The sequence below is a fragment of the Lampris incognitus genome, chromosome 7, assembly GCF_029633865.1.
Source record: "Lampris incognitus isolate fLamInc1 chromosome 7, fLamInc1.hap2, whole genome shotgun sequence".
In the NCBI taxonomy this organism is placed as follows: domain Eukaryota; kingdom Metazoa; phylum Chordata; class Actinopteri; order Lampriformes; family Lampridae; genus Lampris; species Lampris incognitus.
In genome coordinates this window covers 67,601,188-67,622,093 of record NC_079217.1, presented here as the reverse complement: position 1 = coordinate 67,622,093, position 20,906 = coordinate 67,601,188, and the positions used below count along the sequence as shown (strand labels likewise).

The window sequence follows — 20,906 nt, the reverse complement described above, 5'->3', positions numbered from 1 at the left end:
TTATACAATATAGTATCAATAATTTTCGTAATAATATGGATATTATTATAATTATATTGTTATTATTGTTAGTTATTAAAACAATATAGCAACAATAATATTCCTAATAATGAGGATGATATTATTGTTATTATCATTGTTGTTATTATTGTTATTAAAACGATATAGCAACAATAATATTCCTAATAATGAGGATGATATTATTATCATTGTTATTATTGTTATTAAAACAATATATCAACAGTAATGATAACTGACGTCTTCTTTCTGTCGTTTAGAATCATACAGTTGTTGTATATGTTGAAGTATTGATAAGACTAGACTAGATGCAGATAATTTGTGTTATTATAACATGACACAGTGACAGATATTAATGTGGTATTTTATGTGATGTTCTTGTGTGTTTGCAGTATGAGGTTTCTGACGACAACTTTTTCCAGAACATGTTAAACTTCTACAACTTTTCAGCTCGAGTGATGGCAGACCAGCTGAGAAAACCCCCCAACAGAGACCAGTAAGACACACATACACACACACCTAACACACATACACACACCTAACACACATACACACACACACCTAACACACACACACACACACACCTACAGAGAATGTCAGACAGTGACCTGTAGTGTGTCCTCTCTGCAGATGGAGCATGACTCCACCCACAGTGAATGCATACTACATTCCCACCAAGAACGGCATTGTCTTTCCTGCTGGAATCCTGCAGGCACCCTTCTACGCCCACGACCACCCCAAGTATGTGTGTCTTTATCTGTCTGTCTGTCTGTAACTGTGAATGTTCTCATTCATCCAGGTCATGGTTATCCAAAGGAGTTGAATCAAGTGCAACTGGACTTGGTATATATCCATGAAGACGTTTCGCCCAGTTGCACTTGATTCTATCTGTCTGTGTATCACTCTGTCTGTGTCTTTCTATTTATCTATCTTTCTGTGTGTCTGTTTGTTTAGCTGTCTGTCTATATCTATCTATCTATCTATCTATCTATCTATCTATCTATCTATCTATCTATCTATCTATCTATCTATCTATCTATCTATCTATCTATCTATCCGTCCGTCTGTCTGTCTGTCTGTCTGTCTGTCTGTCTGTCTGTCTATCTGTCTCTTGATGCTTGCTCAATAAACCAGGTATAGAAATCACAGAAAGTTGAATCAGTTCATCTGGACACAATGTTTATTGAGAGAAATGTTTCATCATCATGTAAGTGACCTCGTCAGTCTCACCTGACTGCAGATGTCCTTATAATCAATACAGTGGCATAATGACCCAAACTAACAATCAGTTTCATGTACAAATTGCCATGACCATTAATTACAATAATAATAACAATAACAATCATAATAATAATGAAGGAGAAAATCTGGAAAGAGTACCACAGGAGAGTGCGTATGGTACTGAAGAGTGAACTCAACGTGGCTAACAGAATTGATGCTATCAACACCCTAGCGATACCTGTAGTGACGTACAGCTTCAACCTCGTCAACTGGAAACTGAACGACATCAAGAGACTAGACACCAAGACAAGAAAGATGCTGACCATGGAGAAGATGCACCACCCGAAAGCAAATTTCAACAGGCTGTACCTACCAGGAGCTTCAGGAGGACGAGGCCTAGTCCAACTCGAACTGACTTTCAAGACTACCACTATCGGGCTGGATGCGTACCTGACAAAGACAGATGACCCACTCCTCCGAATAGTAAGACATCAGATCTACTCCATCAATAAAGAAGCTGTACAATTCAAGAAAGCTTGATGTCCCAGAAACCTCACCAACAGAAAATGAGGCAAGTACCATCTCCAAATGAGTGAAGCAGAAGGCAAAACACCACGGCCAGCAGCAACTGCAAAAAACCTGGGAGGACAAAGCAATGCACGGGAAGTACTCAAAAAGAATGAACGATGCAGACGTGGGCCAACAAAAGACACACCAGTGGCTGAGGAGCACCAGGCTGAAAGCAGAGACGGAGGGCCTGATAATCACTGCACAAGGCCAGAGCCTGGCAACCAGATCCTATCACCATCACATCATCAAAGATGGAACAGACCCAAAATGCAGAATCTGTGGAATGTACGAAGAAACCATTGACCACATTGTCTCAGGCTGCCCGGGACTGGCAAAGGCCGAGTACATGTACGGGCACAACAAGGCAGCAGCATACCTGCACTGGAAGATCTGCAGGAGTTACAAGATCAAGACGACTGAGAAGTGGTACGAACATCAGCCAAAAACGGTCACTGAAACAATGATGTCACCATCCTCTGGGACATGCCCATACACACTGACAGAGAGATAAAAGCCAACAAGCCCGACATCGTTATCAAGGACAGGAAGCAAAAGAGGTGCATGCTCATTGGCATGCTAGTACCATCAGGAAAAAAAACAGCTCAGTGAAAGTCACAGAGAAGCTGACCAAGTACAAAGACCTGGAGATTGAAATCAACAGGATGTGGAGAATGAAGACCGAAACAACACCAGTGGTCATCGGAGCTCTAGGACTCATGAAGAAGGGAATGGAAAAGTTCACCAACCATATCCCAGGAAACATCAACATCTGTGCAGTCCAGAAGACCGCCCTACTCGGAACAGCCCACATATTACGACGAGTACTGTCAGTCAAGTGACGTCTGCCCTATAGTGCCTTGGTTCCATAGTTTGGACCCGGCTGTACAGGATGTAAAACAGGAAACACGAAAGAAATAATAATAATAATAATAATACATTTTATTTGTACAGCCCTTTTCAAAATACTCAAAGACACTTTACGTATCAGGAATCAAGAACAGTTTATCATTTCATTTCATGTACTTACGTACATAAAAAGAAACAAAATATCGTTTCCCACAGCCCACAGCAGTACAAAACAAAGACAAAAACACATATCCAAAAACTACAAGAACACACATCCAAACTAACATATAACCAAACTAAAAATAAAAAAATAAAAAAATCACTGTCCAAGGGAACGAACGCCAGCCAGGATGACTGTCGGAACTGCCGGTCTGCATGGGTTAGCAGTTATGATTTTGAGGTTGTGGATGTGTGGGGAGGGGAACAGAGTGGAGTTATCGATGGTAAGGCAGAAGTTGTGAGTAGTTTTGGTAAGGGAATTGGGACCAATGACGATCATGTAAGATTCATCAGAAAATATTTTGAGGAAGTTAGCTTGCATGCATGATTTGATTTCAGTGAGGCAGTTGGTCAGACTGGAGTAATTTATAGTGGCAATGGATTTAGTGGAGATGTAGAGCTGGATATCATCGGCGTAGCAGTGGAAGTGGAGACCATGATGACATATGATGTTACCAAGGGTGAGCATGTAAAAGATGAACAGGAGAGGACAAAGCACCGGACCCGGGGGGATGCCTTGGAACAGAGGAGCTGTGAAGAAGGTGCAGTTGTTCATGCTGATGAAGTGTGGTCTGTTTGTGAGAATGCAGTTGTGCCATGGTGGGTCCATTGCCTGTATCTGTGGTCATGTGGTCATCTTTGGTATAACGTTTGGGTTGTAGGCTGGCCAACTTAGTACTTTTATTTCTCTCAGAAGCTGGAATAATTTAATCACCTCTAACACCATCTTAATGGAAAGACGGACACCTTGATTTTATGACTGAAATATTTTTTTCACCCTATTGAGACAACCCAGAACTGACTGTATTGGTGTATCCACCAAAGAAAATTCTGTCTTTCGATTTAGCGTCATATGTTGAATTACACCAAAGCACTAGTGATCTTAACTGAGCAGATAAAAAAACAATCCCTCAAGTTTGGTAGTGCCATGCCTCCCCTCTCCCTAGGCAGCTAGCCGCAGTGTAGAGATTTTATTCAAGGTCTTTTTTTGTTCCATATGAACCTAGAAATGTGTTTGTCCCAATCTGTAAACTGTTTAAAAGGGATGACAGAGCTGTGAATAGATATAGTAGTTTTGGGAGGATATTCATCTTGATTGATCTTATTCTACTGCCTATATCAAGGGGAAGCAGAACCTATCCACGTCCTTATATGTTTTCTTATTGATTTGATTATAGTTTATGGCATACAGGGAGGACTTATTTTTTGGTAAATAAACTCCAAGGTACTGAATATGTAGTAAATTGTCTGCCAGTTCTTGGGGGGGGGGGGCGAAGTTGAATGTCAATGCCTGTGTTTTATGAATATTAAATGTATATCCAGAATAATCCCCGTACATCTTTAGGATATTCATGAGCAAAGGTACCCCTGAACCTGGATTTTGTAATGTCACCAATACATTGTCAGCGTAAAGGCAGACTTTGTGCTCTATTCCCCCTATAGTTATACCGTCCAGACATCTTTCCTGTCTAATGGTTTGGGCCAGAGGTTCAATGAAAAGATTAAAGAGAACTGGGCTAATGGAGCAACCCTGTCTGCAACCATAATGTAGAACTATAGAATTAGAGAGACTGCCATTGATTTTTCCTAGCAGTTGGGGATGAATATATTGTCTTAATGCATTGTATAAATCCTTTACTGAGCCCAAATCTGTCCATTACTTGGTACAGGAATTCCTAGCCAACAGTCAAAAGCCTTCTCAGCATCTAAACTGAGAAGGATTACACTGTTATTTCCTTTATTAATATAATCAATAATATGGAGAGCTCGCCGTATATTATCGTGGGTTTGCCTGTTTCTTATAAACCCAGTTTGATCCTCGTCCATCAAGAGTGGCATCACCTTTTCTAAGCTGTTAGTCAGATTTGATACATACAATTTTTAATCCATATTCAAGACACTTATTGGCCTAAATGATTTACAGTCCAGCCTATCTTTGCCTTCTTTTGGTATTACAGAAATGAAGCCTCCCTCCAGGAAGGGGGGAGGGTCCCTCTCGTCATGATGTGATTGAAACAGGTTTTAAGTAGTAGGAGCAATGATTCTTTCATCAGCTTGTACCATTCTGGTGGCTATCCATCAGTGCCTGGTGATTTACCTGTTTTAAGGGCTTAAATCGCTTTGTCTAGTTCCTCACTTGAGATTTCAGAGGTACATTTGTCATCGTGTTCTTTGCCAAGAGAGGGAAGGTCTAACGAATTTAAGAACTGTTCAGTTTTTTTGTTTACTAGCTTTCTCTGGTTGAGTGTATAGTGATTTATAGTATGTTTCAAATGATTTTTGGATTCCTTCTGGTTTGGTTGTTATTTTATTTGTTATAGGGTCTCTAACTTTATAAATTGTGCTTTCTGTTTGTTGCGTGCCAGGCCTCCAGGCTAATAGTTTTGCTGCTTTTGGACCAGCCTTGTAAACCTTTGTTTCATGAATCTTAGTTTCTGCTCAACCTCTTCATTGTGTATTTTATCTATGCCTTGTTTAATAGATCTCCTTTGCAATAGGGTGGATGGGTGTTTAATAGAGCTATGAAGTTGTTCCACGTCTCTAAGTTCAGTTTCCAAATCAGTCAGTTTTTTAGCTTTCGTCTCTTTTAGATAAGCTGTTTGGGCTATAATTTTTCCTCTAAGGAAAGCTTTTGCTGTGTCCCACAATATAGCCATCATTATACTATCAGTTTCATTATACTCGAAAGGTCTTCAGTTCCTCAGCCATTGTAGTCCTAAATGTTGCACTATTTAACATGCCTGTATTCAGTCTCCACATAGTTTTCTTAGGGACACTGTCAAGGTGCAGTTTTTAATATAAACCAGAGTGGTAAGAGAGGTCCCTTTGACCTATTCTACATTCTCTAATTCTGTGCCGATCATTGCTGAACATCAAGAAGTAGACAATTCTTGTATGGCTGTTATGGCGAGCAGAGTAAAACGTGAAATCTAGATTGGCTCTATTAATGTCACTCCATACATCACCTGAATCTCTGAGGGACTCTTTTTCCTTATTTTGCTAGTTGTGTCCAGCCTAGGGTTCAATAGTATGTTTAGATTATAAGGGTGCCATATGTTTCAGATGCTATTATATCAGATCTCTTCTTAAAAAAAACTTTTACTTCCTGGGGGGGGGGGCATATATATTTAATAAAGTGACCTCTTTATGTTCAAGGTTTCACTTCACTAGAACATAACTGCCATCTTTGTCTTTTGTTTCAGAAATTAATTGAATTTATTATTAACATTGCGACTCCCCTTTTCTTTCCTGATTTATGGGAGGAAAAGAAAGTGTTGTGGAAACCGTTTTTTTAAGTTTCTCATGTTCAGCACAAGATAGATGGGTTTCTTGCCAGAATGCTATTAATTTTCTCCCTTTTCAATTTCGCTATCATTTTGCTCCTTTTAATGAGATTGTTCAGCCCGTTTACATTTAGGGATAAAGTATTATAATACTGAAAAGGCATTTCTTTTTCCCGTAAAACCTTCCTGTACCTGTATTATCCACATCTCAGACCTCAACTAACAAGTTAAATAAAAAAAGAACAAGTAAACAATACAAATGTCTCGGTCCATCTGCAGTGCTTCTTTAAGAAGTTTGGAAACAGCCGTGGGAGAACTCGACCCTGATTGTTCTTCGATGCCAACTATCCGTACATTCTCCCTTCTCATTCTGCCCTCTAAGTCTTCATTCTTTTCTTTAAGTTTTTCAACTTGGCTTTGAAGGCAGGTTACGGCAGTTTTTAGCGAAGCCACTTCGTCAGATCATGTTGATAGTCCTTCCACAATGTCCTTAAAGTCTACCTTCATATGATCGAAGTTCTGCAGGAGCTCCGAAAAAGACGTCTTACTCCATATCTTGCTCACTAGCGCCCCTCAGTATTTTGGTTTTAATGGGGCCAAGCTGATCAAGACAGGAGGAGAGTGAGTCATTATAGTAATTGACAAGATTGGAGGGATTATCAGACAGCGGGGGAGGGGAGGCAGATTTTTAACTGGCAAGAGAGGCAGAAAGAGCTGAGGGGGAGATAGATTTGAGATTTCTGAAGGGTTTTATTTGTTTGACTTTTGGAATGGGAATAGGGATGTCAGTGTCCATGGTGAGTGCCAGGTGGTCAGAGATATTGAGGTTGAGGATGGAAAGTTTATGTATTGTGAGACCAGTGGATTAGACCAAGTCCAGGATGTGAACACGGCTGTGAGTGGGGATGTTGATGCGTTTGTGTGAAGTTGATGCATCGTAGCAGTTCCAGGAATTCTATGGCAGATTTGAAGTCAGTGTCATCAATGTGAATAGTAAAATCACTCAGGAGGAGAACGGAAGGTGAGATGGCACATAGCTGGGTTAGAAAATCAGAGAACTTAGAGAGAAAAGAGGGGTTTGGCTTGGGGGGCGGTAGATAATGCAGTGATCAAGGGAGGGGGTCACTGCCGTTATCACCATTGGCCCATTGTGCTAGTCACAGAGGATTGGGGAATAGCTGGCCACACTCTACGCAAGAAATTGGTCCACCCAAAGAATCGGGTCCCCCGGCACAAACAGAGCAGTATAGTGTAGCTGTTAAGTGCCAGGAGGATGTCATGACTTGTACATTGGGGAAACTAAACAGATGCTGGCCAAGAGGATGGCACAGCACAGGAGAGCTAACACGTCATACCAGGACTCCACAATCTACACCATCTACAGGCCAGTGGCCACTCTTTCAAGGATGAGGATGTGACCATCCTTGATAGGGAAGAAGGCTGGCTTGAACAGGGAGTCAAAGAGGCCATCTGTTGTTGTTATTCGTCCGTCACAGCGACGAGGACCATGTAGTCATCCTGTGATGAATGACTGATGACTTGCACAATGATTAAAGTGAGGAAGAGTTGCGCATCATCAACCCCACTCTGTCGTCCGAGACCACCTACTACCAGTGGCAAGACTAGCAAGACGACTGGCAATGGAGACGGATGCAGATTTTTCCTTAGGGTTTCTTCCCGAAGCCTTTCCCATAGACGAGTATACTCATAAGGCAGCGGAGGTTATAAATCCGTGTTTGCCTTCTCCTAGATGAACTGCTCGACAGGCTAACGAGCTTCATCTACCCGGGTTTGAAATCAGAGTTGTCCTTCTCCTAGATTGGCTGCCAACAAAGGCTAATGAATCCAATCGACCCACCTGGTTATACCGCCAGGAACCCGGTCGCCCCCGCAGCAGACTTTGTGAAAACAGGAGGTAGCACGAGAAGGTGCTGCTGCAGACACATTTGCATAGGAGCGGTCATACGCTAAGGTCCTGATGGACCCACAGCGATCACTACACCAGGAAGTGAGAGGCCACCGCACCGCTTCACGTTCCCTTTGGCAAGTAGGACATCTGGCCCAATACTCGCCACCTCCCATCTATGTTAGACCATCCCTGAACCAAGTTGGGGGGGCGGGGGGGCTAAGGGTACATCTGTCACCATCTTGCAATGCTATGATTGCAACTATTCCCAAATCCTCTGAATAATACACATGGTCATTGAAACTCTTGCATGTGAAACCAGCGTTAGATCACCTGTTATGGTCATTATGCAACTGTGTTGTTTATAAGGGATGGAACACCTGCCGTCAGCTGAGAACTGATGAAGTCACTTAGATGAGCGATGAAACATTTGCCCACCAAACTTAATGTAAAGAAGAAACTGATTCAACTTTTTCGGGATGTCTATTACCTGTCTATCTATGCATCTATGCATCTATCTATCTATCTATCTATCCATCTATCTTTGTCTGTCATTTTGTCAGTCTCTATTTTGGCCTTGGGTTCATTAGAGCAGCTCTAGAACGTGTGTGTGTGTGTGTGTGTGTGTGTGTGTGTGTGTGTGTGTGTGTGTGTGTGTGTGTGTGTGTGTGTGTGTGTGTGTCTGTGTGTGTTTGCAGGGCGTTGAATTTCGGAGGGATTGGGGTTGTGATGGGTCACGAGCTCACACACGCCTTTGATGATCAGGGTAAGCCCAGCATCCCAAGTGGAAAATGTGAAAATCAACAATATGATGACAATAACAACAGACTGCTAACTATATACCGTTAACCATATACCATTAATAACATACCGCTACCAATATACTGCTAACGATATATTGCTAACAATTTGGTGCTAACGATATACTGCTAACGATATATCGCTACAATATACTGCTAATTATATATCACTAATGATATACTGCTAACAATATATCACTAACATACTGCTAACGATATATCACTATTGATATACTGCTAACGATATATCACTACCTGTAGGCTACTAACGATATATCACTTATGATATACTGCTAATGATATATCACTAACGATATACTGCTAACGCTATATCGCTAACAATATGGCGCTAACAGTATACTGCTAATGATATACTGCTAACCATATACCACTGCAATGATGTACTGCTAAAAAAATATACTCCTAATATTTATACAGCTTTTACAATCCTGAAGAATTTGTAAAGAATGCCCTTTTAAATACCTTATCTCTACTGTATTTAAAGTTCCCATGAAATGGCTAACAGAGTACTATTTGATTCCGCATGTTTACGTGCTTCTTGTAAAAACAGGTAACTAAGGAGTTATGTTAAGTCTCTCTTCACATGCGTTCCTGTTAATGAAGCACTGGAGGTAGTAGTAGTGGAGGTAGTACTAGTGGAAGTCGTAGGAGTGGAGGTAGTAGTAGTCGAGGTAGTAGGAGTGGAGGTAGGAGGTTCACAGAGGATTTAGGAATGTTTGCAATCACAGCATTGTAAAATGGCAACATCTTGCAAGAGTGAACATCACATGCAGAACACTATGGATGTTGTGGATAAGGTGAGGGACATTGTTATGGAGGGGGATAAACAATGGTTTCTTATGATGTTAAGTCTCTCTTCACGTGCATTCTGTTGGTGAAGCAGTGGAGGTAGTCCGTATGAAATTACAAAACGACCCCACCCTTAGCAATAGGACCACTCTTAACACTGACGAAGTGTGTCTGCTCCTGAAGCTGTGTCTTCAGCCCACGTATGTACTTAACATACAGGGGGCAGTACTATAGGCAGAGACATGGGTGTGCTATGGGTTCCCCAGTCTCACCTATATTGGCCAACTTGTATAAGGAGGAAGTGGAAAAGAGGCTCTGATGTCCTATCCAAGGACACCACCTAGCCATTGGTTCTGGTTTGTGGATGACACCTGGGTTAAACATCATCATCATCCACTAGCACTAACTAGGAATCATCTGGATGCTGAACCACCGAGCTGATAACGACCCCACCGACACAGCGGCTGGGGAAGGGGAGAAATCCCACATGAAACAGGCCCTGGTTAAGTGTGGTTATCCTAACTTGGATCCCCCGGCACAAACAGAGCAATATAGTGTAGCTGTTAAACGCCAGGAGGATTGCCGTGACTTGTACATCAGGGAAACCAAACAGATCCTGGCCAAGAGGATGGCACAACACAGGAGAGCTAACACGTCAGACCAGGACTCCACAGTCTACACCACCTATAGGCCAGGACTCCACAGTCTACACCATCTACAGACCAGGACTCCACAGTCTACACCATCTACAAGCCAGGACTCCACAGTCTACACCATCTACAGACCAGGACTCCAGTTTACGCCATCTACAGGCCAGTGGCCACTCTTTCAAGGATGAGGATGTGCACATCCTTGATAGGGAGGAACGCTGGTTTGAACGGAGAGTCAAAGAGGCCATCTATGTGAAGAGGGAACGACCATCCCCGAACCAAGGGGAGGGGGGAACCTAAGAGTACATCTGTCACCATCTTACAATGCTGTGACTGCAAACATTCCCCAATCCTCTGTGAATAGTACACATGACCATTGTAACTCTAGTTAATGGTCACGCCCATATTTGCATAGGAAAGTGGTTGTTGGTTTGGGTCGTTATACCACTGTATTGTTTATAAGGGTGGGGACACCTGCAGTCAGGTGAGGACACTGTATTGTTTATAAGGGTGGGGCACTTGCAGTCAGGTGAGGACAGTGTATTGTTTATAAGGGTGGGGCACCTGCAGTCAGGTGAGGACACTGTATTGTTTATAAGGGTGGGGCACTTGCAGTCAGGTGAGGACACTGTATTGGTTATAAGGGTGGGGCACCTGCAGTCAGATGAGGACACTGTATTGTTTATAAGGGTGGGGCACCTGCAGTCAGGTGAGACTGAAGAAGTCACTTAGTAGATGATGATGAAATGTATCTGTCAGTAAAGTTTGTGTCCAGATGAGCTGATTCAACCTTCTGTGATGTTCTTATTGAGCATAAACGTAGGTAGCTAGGGAGGGACTTGTAGTGGATATTGATTGACGTTTACAGTAGCAAGGAGTGCTGAATGTGCCATAGACAAAAGAGGACCCTGTGAGATGGTGTCCGACGCAATGCCGGAAAGCAGACCAGTGGAGGTGACTGGGTATGGCGGTGTGTGGCAGTGAATCTGGACGCATGTGGGCCATTGTCGCGGATCTCCCCAGACAAGGCGACCCACCAAGGGATTGCAAAATTTAGCAAAACGAAAAACACAACGACGGCCCCTAACTGCTAGCTAGCTCGAGAAAGCATTTCACTGGACGCAATATCAGTATACGCCCCCAAGTGCATGATGAGTCATCAACTTTTTTTTTTTAATCATTTTCCAGGAAATGAAAAACTCTAAAATACCGGTAAGAGTACTTACAAAAGGACTCTTGTCATGGTTGGGCCAGATAAGGACTCTTATTGTGGTTGAGCCAAATAAGGACTATCGTGGTTGAGCCAAATAAGGACTCGTATCATGGTTGGGCCACATAAGGACTGGTATCATGGTTGGGCCAGATAAGGACTCTTATAGTGGTTGGGCCATATGAGGACTTGTATCATGGTTGGGCCAGATAAGGACTCTTATCGTGGTTGTGTCAGATAAGGACTCTTATCGTGGTTGGGCCAGATAAGGACTCTTATCGTGGTTGGGCCAGATAAGGACTTGTATCAAGGTTGGGCAAGGTAAGGACTCTTATCATGGTTGGGCCATATGAGGACTTGTATCATGGTTGGGCCAGATAAGGACTCTTATCGTGGTTGGGCCAGATAAGGACTCTTATCGTGGTTGGGCCAGATAAGGACTTGTATCATGGTTGGGCAAGGTAAGGACTCTTATCATGGTTGGGCCAGGTAAGGATTCTTATCGTGGTTGGGCCAGATAAGGACTCGTATCATGGTTGGGCCAGATAAGGACTCTTATCATGGTTGGGCCAGATAAGGACTCTTATCATGGTTGGGCCAGATAAGGACTCTTATCGTGGTTGGGCCAGATAAGGACTCGTATCGTGGTTGGGCCAGATAAGGACTCGTATCATGGTTGGGCCAGATAAGGACTCTTATCATGGTTGGGCCAGATAAGGACTCTTATCGTGGTTGGGCCAGATAAGGACTCATATCGTGGTTGGGCCAGACAAGGACTCTTATCGTGGTTGGGCCAGATAAGGACTCTTATTGTGGTTGGGCCAGATAAGGACTCGTGTCATGGTTGGGCCAGATAAGGACTCGTGTCATGGTTGGGCCAGATAAGGATTCTTATCGTGGTTGGGCCAGATAAGGACTCGTATCATGGTTGGGCCAGATAAGGACTCGTATCGTGGTTGGGCCAGACTAGGACTCTTATCATGGTTGTGTCAGATAAGGACTCTTATTATGGTTGGGCCAGATAATGACTCATATCGTGGTTGGGCCAGATAAGGACTCATATCCTGGTTGGGCCAGATAAGGACTCGTGTCATGGTTGGGCCAGATAAGGACTCTTATCGTGGTTGGGCCAGATAAGGACTCGTATCATGGTTGGGCCAGATAAGGACTCGTATCATGGTTGGGCCAGATAAGGAGTCTTATCATGGTTGGGCCAGATAAGGACTTGTATCATGGTTGGGCCAGATAAGGACTCTTATAGTGGTTGGGCCATATGAGGACTTGTATCATGGTTGGGCCAGATAAGGACTCTTATCGTGGTTGTGTCAGATAAGGACTCTTATCGTGGTTGGGCCAGATAAGGACTCTTATCGTGGTTGGGCCAGATAAGGACTTGTATCATGGTTGGGCCAGATAAGGACTCTTATCATGGTTGGGCCAGATAAGGATTCTTATCGTGGTTGGGCCAGATAAGGACTCGTATCATGGTTGGGCCAGATAAGGACTCTTATCATGGTTGGGCCAGATAAGGACTCTTATCATGGTTGGGCCAGATAAGGACTCTTATCGTGGTTGGGCCAGATAAGGACTCGTATCGTGGTTGGGCCAGATAAGGACTCGTATCGTGGTTGGGCCAGATAAGGACTCTTATCATGGTTGGGCCAGATAAGGACTCTTATCGTGGTTGGGCCAGATAAGGACTCATATCGTGGTTGGGCCAGATAAGGACTCTTATCGTGGTTGGGCCAGATAAGGACTCTTATCGTGGTTGGGCCAGATAAGGACTCGTGTCATGGTTGGGCCAGATAAGGACTCGTGTCATGGTTGGGCCAGATAATGACTCTTATCGTGGTTGGGCCATATGAGGACTTGTATCATGGTTGGGCCAGATAAGGACTCGTGTCATGGTTGGGCCAGATAAGGACTCTTATCGTGGTTGGGCCATATGAGGACTTGTATCATGGTTGGGCCAGATAAGGACTCTTATCGTGGTTGGGCCAGATAATGACTCTTATCGTGGTTGGGCCAGATAAGGACTCATATCGTGGTTGGGCCAGATAAGGACTCTTATCGTGGTTGGGCCAGATAATGACTCTTATCGTGGTTGGGCCAGATAAGGACTCTTATCATGGTTGGGCCAGATAATGACTCGTATCGTGATTGGGCCAGATAAGGACTCTTATCATGGTTGGGCCAGATAAGGACTCGTGTCATGGTTGGGCCAGATAATGACTCTTATCGTGGTTGGGCCATATGAGGACTTGTATCATGGTTGGGCCAGATAAGGACTCGTATCGTGATTGGGCCAGATAAGGACTCTTATCATGGTTGGGCCAGATAAGGACTCTTATCATGGTTGGGCCAGATAAGGACTCGTATCATGGTTGGGCCAGATAAGGACTCTTATCATGGTTGGGCCAGATAAGGACTCGTATCGTGATTGGGCCAGATAAGGACTCTTATCGTGGTTGGGCCATATGAGGACTTGTATCATGGTTGGGCCAGATAAGGACTCGTATCGTGATTGGGCCAGATAAGGACTCTTATTGTGGTTGGGCCAGATAAGGACTCGTATCATGGTTGGGCCAGATAAGGACTCTTATCGTGGTTGGGCCATATGAGGACTCTTATCGTGATTGGGCCAGATAAGGACTCGTATCGTGATTGGGCCAGATAAGGACTCTTATTGTGGTTGGGCCAGATAAGGACTCGTATCATGGTTGGGCCAGATAAGGACTCTTATCATGGTTGGGCCAGATACTGGTGTATAGGCACCACCAGTGAGACATTTGTGATAAAAAACTTAAACATCCACTTTGATTTCATGGGAACTTCAAGACAAGACAATGAGTGATGCCCAGATCAGGACCATGGCAGCAGTTGGTTGGAATGTGTGTGTGCCTGTGTGTCTGTGTCAGGCAGGGAGTATGATAAGGAGGGTAACCTGCGGTCCTGGTGGCTCAACTCGTCGGTGGAGGCGTTTGGCAGGAGGACGGAGTGCATGGTGCAGCAGTACAGCCGCTATGCCGACAACGGAGAAAACCTCAATGGAAAACAGACGCTGGGAGAAAACATCGCCGACAATGGAGGACTGAAGGCTGCCTATCATGTCAGTCACACACACACACAATCTGCTATGTCAGCTGTGGTGTCCTGGATTACGGTGTGTGTGTTTGCAGCGATCATTGTGTTACTGATGGGAGTGCACGTGTGTGTGTGTGTGTGTGTGTGTGTGTGTGTGTGTGTGTGTGTGTGTGTGTGTGTGTGTGTGTGTGTGTTGCAGGCTTACCGGTCATGGGTAAAGAGGAATGGGGAGGAGAAGAGACTTCCTGCGGTCAACCTGACGAATGACCAGCTCTTCTTTGTGGGTTTTGCTCAGGTGAGACACATTACACACTCAGGTGAGACACATTACACTCTCAGGTGAGACACATTACACTCTCAGGTGAGACACATTACACTCTCAGGTGAGACACATTACACACTCAGGTGAGACACATTACACTCTCAGGTGAGACACATTACACTCTCAGGTGAGACACATTACACACTCAGGTGAGACACATTACACTCTCAGGTGAGACACATTACACACTCAGGTGAGACACATTACACACTCAGGTGAGACACAATACACTCTCAGGTGAGACACATTACACTCTCAGGTGAGACACATTACACTCTCAGGTGAGACACATTACACACTCAGGTGAGACACATTACACTCTCAGGTGAGACACAATACACTCTCAGGTGAGACACATTACACTCTCAGGTGAGACACATTACACACTCAGGTGAGACACATTACACACTCAGGTGAGACACATTACACTCTCAGGTGAGACACATTACACACTCAGGTGAGACACATTACACACTCAGGTGAGACACATTACACACTCAGGTGAGACACATTACACTCTCAGGTGAGACACATTACACTCTCAGGTGAGACACATTACACACTCAGGTGAGACACATTACACACTCAGGTGAGACACATTACACTCTCAGGTGAGACACAATACACACTCAGGTGAGACACATTACACTCTCAGGTGAGACACATTACACTCTCAGGTGAGACACATTACACACTCAGGTGAGACACATTACACTCTCAGGTGAGACACATTATACACTCAGGTGAGACACATTACACTCTCAGGTGAGACACATTACACACTCAGGTGAGACACATTACACACTCAGGTGAGACACATTACACACTCAGGTGAGACACATTACACTCTCAGGTGAGACACATTACACTCTCAGGTGAGACACATTACACACTCAGGTGAGACACATTACACACTCAGGTGAGACACATTACACACTCAGGTGAGACACATTACACACTAGGACACACTTCTAGGTGTTGAAGTCCCCGTTCAGAAACACCCAAACAGGCCGCTCTGATGGCCGAGCGGAATAAACCGCCGTTCTTGCGATCCGCTCGTCACGTGGCTGGGAGGTTCGTATCCCAGACTCGCCGTAACCGGTCAGAGCCAGAGCGTCCACGGGGTGAGGCCTTCATTAGGCTGCCCTTACCCGAGGGATAGTGGGTGTAGATCGGTGTAGTGTTCGGGGACTCGTCGTTCTCCAGCGACCCCTCTGGCCCATCCGGGCGCCTGCAGCCAAGCAACCGAAAGCATTCTCCCTACGCCTCCTTCGCGGCCTGAAGGTGATGCAATCCATGTGAGGAGGCTTCAGCGTTTAAAATATCGAGAGCAGCCGACACGAGTTTGAAGGACACTGGTGTTACGACTATCTCCTTCCTGTGGAAACGTGAGCCGGGGGAGTTATTCCACAAGAGTTCCGGCCATATGCCATTGGGTTAATCGGGTGGGACAAGGGGGAAAACTAGAAATACATTTAGAAAAAAAAAAGAAACACCCAAACAATAACTTCACAATCAACAAATAAATGTTCCCCGATAGTATTAAAAACCTTTTAGTTTTTTTTTTACTTCTAGTACCATTCATTATAAAACATTCATTAGTATAACACCATTCATTATAGCACCATCCATTATAGTACCATTCATTATAGCACCATTCATTATAGTACCATCATTATAACACCATTCATTATAACACCATTCATTATAACACCATCATTATAACACCATTCATTATAGTACCATTCATTATAACACCATTCATTATAGTACCATTCATTATAACACCATTCATTATAACACCATTCATTATAATACCATCATTATAACACCATTCATTATAGTACCATTCATTATAACACCATTCATTAAAATACCATCATTAAACACCATTCATTATAGTACCATTCATTATAACACCATTCATTATAATACCATCATTATAACACCATTCATTATAGTACCATTCATTATAACACCATTCATTAAAATACCATCATTATAACACCATTCATTATAACACCATTCATTATAACACCATTCATTATAGCACCGTTCATTATAGCACCATTCATTATAGTACCATCATTATAACACCATTCATTATAACACCATTCATTATAGTACCATTCATTATAACACCATTCATTATAGCACCATTCAATATAGCACCATTCATTATAGTACCCTTCATTATAACGCCATTCATTATAGTACCATTCATTATAACACTATTCATTATAGTACCATTCATTATAACACCATTCATTATAGCACCATTCAATATAGTACCATTCATTATAACACCATTCATTATAGTACCATTCATTATAACACCATTCATTAAAGTACCATCATTATAACACCATTCATTATAGTACCATTCATTATAGCACCATTCATTATAGTATCATCATTATAACACCATTCATTATAGTACCATCATTATAACACCATTCATTATAGTACCATCATTATAACACCATTCATTGTAGCACCATTCATTATAGTACCATTCATTATAGCACCATTCATTATAGTACCATTCATTATAGCACGATTCATTATAGTACCATTCATTATAACACCATTCATTATAGTACCATTCATTATAGTACCATTCATTATAGTACCATCATTATAGCACCATTCAATATAGCACCATTCATTATAGTACCATTCATTATAGCACCCTTCATTATAATACCATTCATTATAGCACCATTCATTATAGTACCATTTGTTATAGCACCGTTCATTATAGTACCATTCATTATAGCACCATTCAATATAGCACCATTCATTATAGTACCATTCGTTATAACATCATTCATTATAGTACCATTCATTATAGCACCATTCATTATAGTACCATTCATTATAACACCATTCATCATTATAGTGCCATTCATTATAGCACGATTCATAATAGTACCATTCATTATAACACCATTCATTATAGAACCATTCGTTATAGTACCATTCATGATAGTACCATCATTATAGCACCATTCATTATAGCACCATTCATTATAGTACCATTCATTATGGTACCATTCGTTATAACATCATTCATTATAGTACCATTCCTTATAGTACCATTCATTATAGTACCATTCATTATAGCACCATTCATTATAGCACCATTCATTATAGTACCATTCGTTATAACATCATTCATTATAGTACCATTCATTATAGCACCCTTCATTATAATACCATTCATTATAGCACCATTCATTATAGTACCATTTGTTATAGCACCGTTCATTATAGTACCATTCATTATAGCACCATTCAATATAGCACCATTCATTATGGTACCATTCGTTATAACATCATTCATTATAGTACCATTCCTTATAGTACCATTCATTATAGTACCATTCATTATAGCACCATTCATTATAGCACCATTCATTATAGTACCATTCGTTATAACATCATTCATTATAGTACCATTCCTTATAGCACCATTCATTTTAGCACCATTCATTATAGCACCATTCATTATAGTACCATTTGTTATAGCACCATTCATTATAGTACCATTCATTATAGTACCATTCATTACAGTACTGTTCATTATAGTACCATTCATTATAGTACCATTTGTTATAGAACCATTTGTTATAGCACCATTCATTACAGTACCGTTCATTATAGCACCATTCATTATAGCACCATTCATTATAGCACCATTCATTATAGTACCATTTGTTATAGCACCATTCATTATAGTACCATTCATCATAGTACCATTCATTATAGTACCATTCATTACAGTACTGTTCATTATAGTACCATTCATAATAGTACCATTTGTTATAGCACCATTCATTACAGTACCGTTCATACAGCACCATTCATTATAGTACCATTCGTTATAGTACCATTCATTATAGTACCATTCATTATAGTACCATTCATTATAATACCGTTCATTATAGCACCATTCATTCTAGCACCATTCATTATAATACCATTCATTATAATACCATTTATTTTAGCACCATTCATTATAGCACCATTCATTATAACACCATTCATTATAGCACCATTCATTATAGTACCATTCATTAGTATAACACCATTCATTATAACACCATTCATTATAGCACCATTTGTTATAGTACCAGTCAATAAAACGGCACCGACTGAAGCACACTGCTCATCCAATGCTGCATCCATTACTCGCTCTGTGTGTGTGTGTGTGTGTGTGTGTGTGTGTGTTAACCTGCAGACAGTGTTGCAGGAGTGTTGGTTGAGTTGTGTCATGTTCAGAACGTGTTCATACTGAGTTAGCTAGATGAGCAGTGACAGTCTATAAATCATGACTACATGAAAACACTTCATGAAGCCACACACGTTCATGTAGTGCAACATGAGCTTTCTACTGCGCAGCTTTACTACATGGACTGTTGTTCAAAACTGCTTCCTGGATGGGATGAGACACATGATATATGACAGCTAGCAATAGCAACTGATGTTAGATCTGAAAAATGTCTGGCTGCAAACCTTCAACTTCAACTTCCTTTACACATATATAACTGATATGTTCATCCCAACAAATACACACAAAACTACACATACATACATAACTACACATAGTGGCCCTACCACACAGCCCTACTACACGCTACACACTGCCACACACTACACTTAACGCACTGAACACTACTACACACTACACACTGCCACACACTGCACTTAACACACTGCACACACTACACACTGCCACACACTGCACTTAACACACTGCACACTACTACACACTGCCACACACTACACTTAACACACTGCACACTACTACACACTGCCACACACTACACTTAACGCACTGCACACTACTACATACTACACACTGCCACACACTACACTTAACACACTGCACACTACTACACACTACACTTAACACACTGCACACTGCCACATACTGCACTTAACACACTGCACACTACTACACACTACACTTAACACACTACACACTGCCACACACTACACTTAACGCACTGAACACTACTACACACTACACACTGCCACACACTACACTTAATACATTGCACACACTACACACTGCCACACACTACACTTAACACATTGCACACTACGCACTGCCACACACTACACTTAACACACTGCACACTACTACACACTGCCACACACTGCACTTAAGACACTGCACGCTACTACACAGTACTACACAGTACTAACCCCCACTCTGTGGTGCTGGTGTGCAGGTGTGGTGCTCTGTGCGGACACCAGAGAGCGCTCATGAGGGCTTGGTGACGGACCCCCACAGCCCTCCCAGGTACCGCGTCATTGGCACGCTGTCCAACTCGCCAGACTTCACCCAGCATTTCCAGTGCCCACAGGGTACACCCATGAACACCGGCCACCGCTGTGAGGTGTGGTAGAGGTCAAAGGTCACAGGAAGAAGGCGCAGGAGGAAGAGGAGGAAGCAGCTGGCTGAGGAGTATTGAATGATTTTTGGACTAATGTTCATTGTGTTTGATTTAAAGAGAGAGCAGTGAGAATGTAAATAATATATAGATGTGTGTGTGGGTGTGTGTGTGTGTGTGTGGGGCTTATTGTGTGAGTGTGGAACCCCCCCCCCCCATCTCCCTCTTTGTGTCTCACTCTCTCACATGAAGCCACTGTGATGACCTCAGAGGAAGTGCTCAGCTGTCTCTTGTCAGCTCATAGGAAGTAGAATTTTGCTTTACTTTGTTGTGGTATTTTGTGTATATGGTCTTGACTGTAACTATGGAACCATGTCCTCCACACCATCACCATGTCAACATGGACAACATCTGGTTGCCTAGCAACTATAGAACAGGACTGTAGAGCCATGATGACTGCTGATGTCAGAATAAATTGCTCTTTAGAATAATATGAACTGGATAGTCAGCAAGACAGACAGTTTGATAAACAGACATATAAACAGTCAGTCAGTCAGACAGACA

The 20,906-nt window shown here is 42.5% G+C and overlaps 1 protein-coding gene across 2 annotated transcripts in view; it reads left to right on the top strand.

Annotated features, from left to right (window-relative positions):
* Positions 1-20,517, top strand: part of ece2b (endothelin converting enzyme 2b) — a 164,989-nt gene extending 144,472 nt beyond the window's left edge. For both annotated transcript variants that reach the window (XM_056283015.1, XM_056283014.1), the window contains 6 exons: positions 411-514; positions 649-759; positions 8,763-8,830; positions 14,453-14,643; positions 14,818-14,913; positions 20,181-20,517. In XM_056283015.1, the coding sequence (XP_056138990.1) occupies positions 411-514; positions 649-759; positions 8,763-8,830; positions 14,453-14,643; positions 14,818-14,913; positions 20,181-20,357 (747 nt within the window). In that variant the 3' untranslated portion in view covers positions 20,358-20,517. The remainder of the gene's footprint in view (positions 1-410; positions 515-648; positions 760-8,762; positions 8,831-14,452; positions 14,644-14,817; positions 14,914-20,180) is intronic.
* The last annotated feature ends 389 nt before the right edge of the window (positions 20,518-20,906 follow it).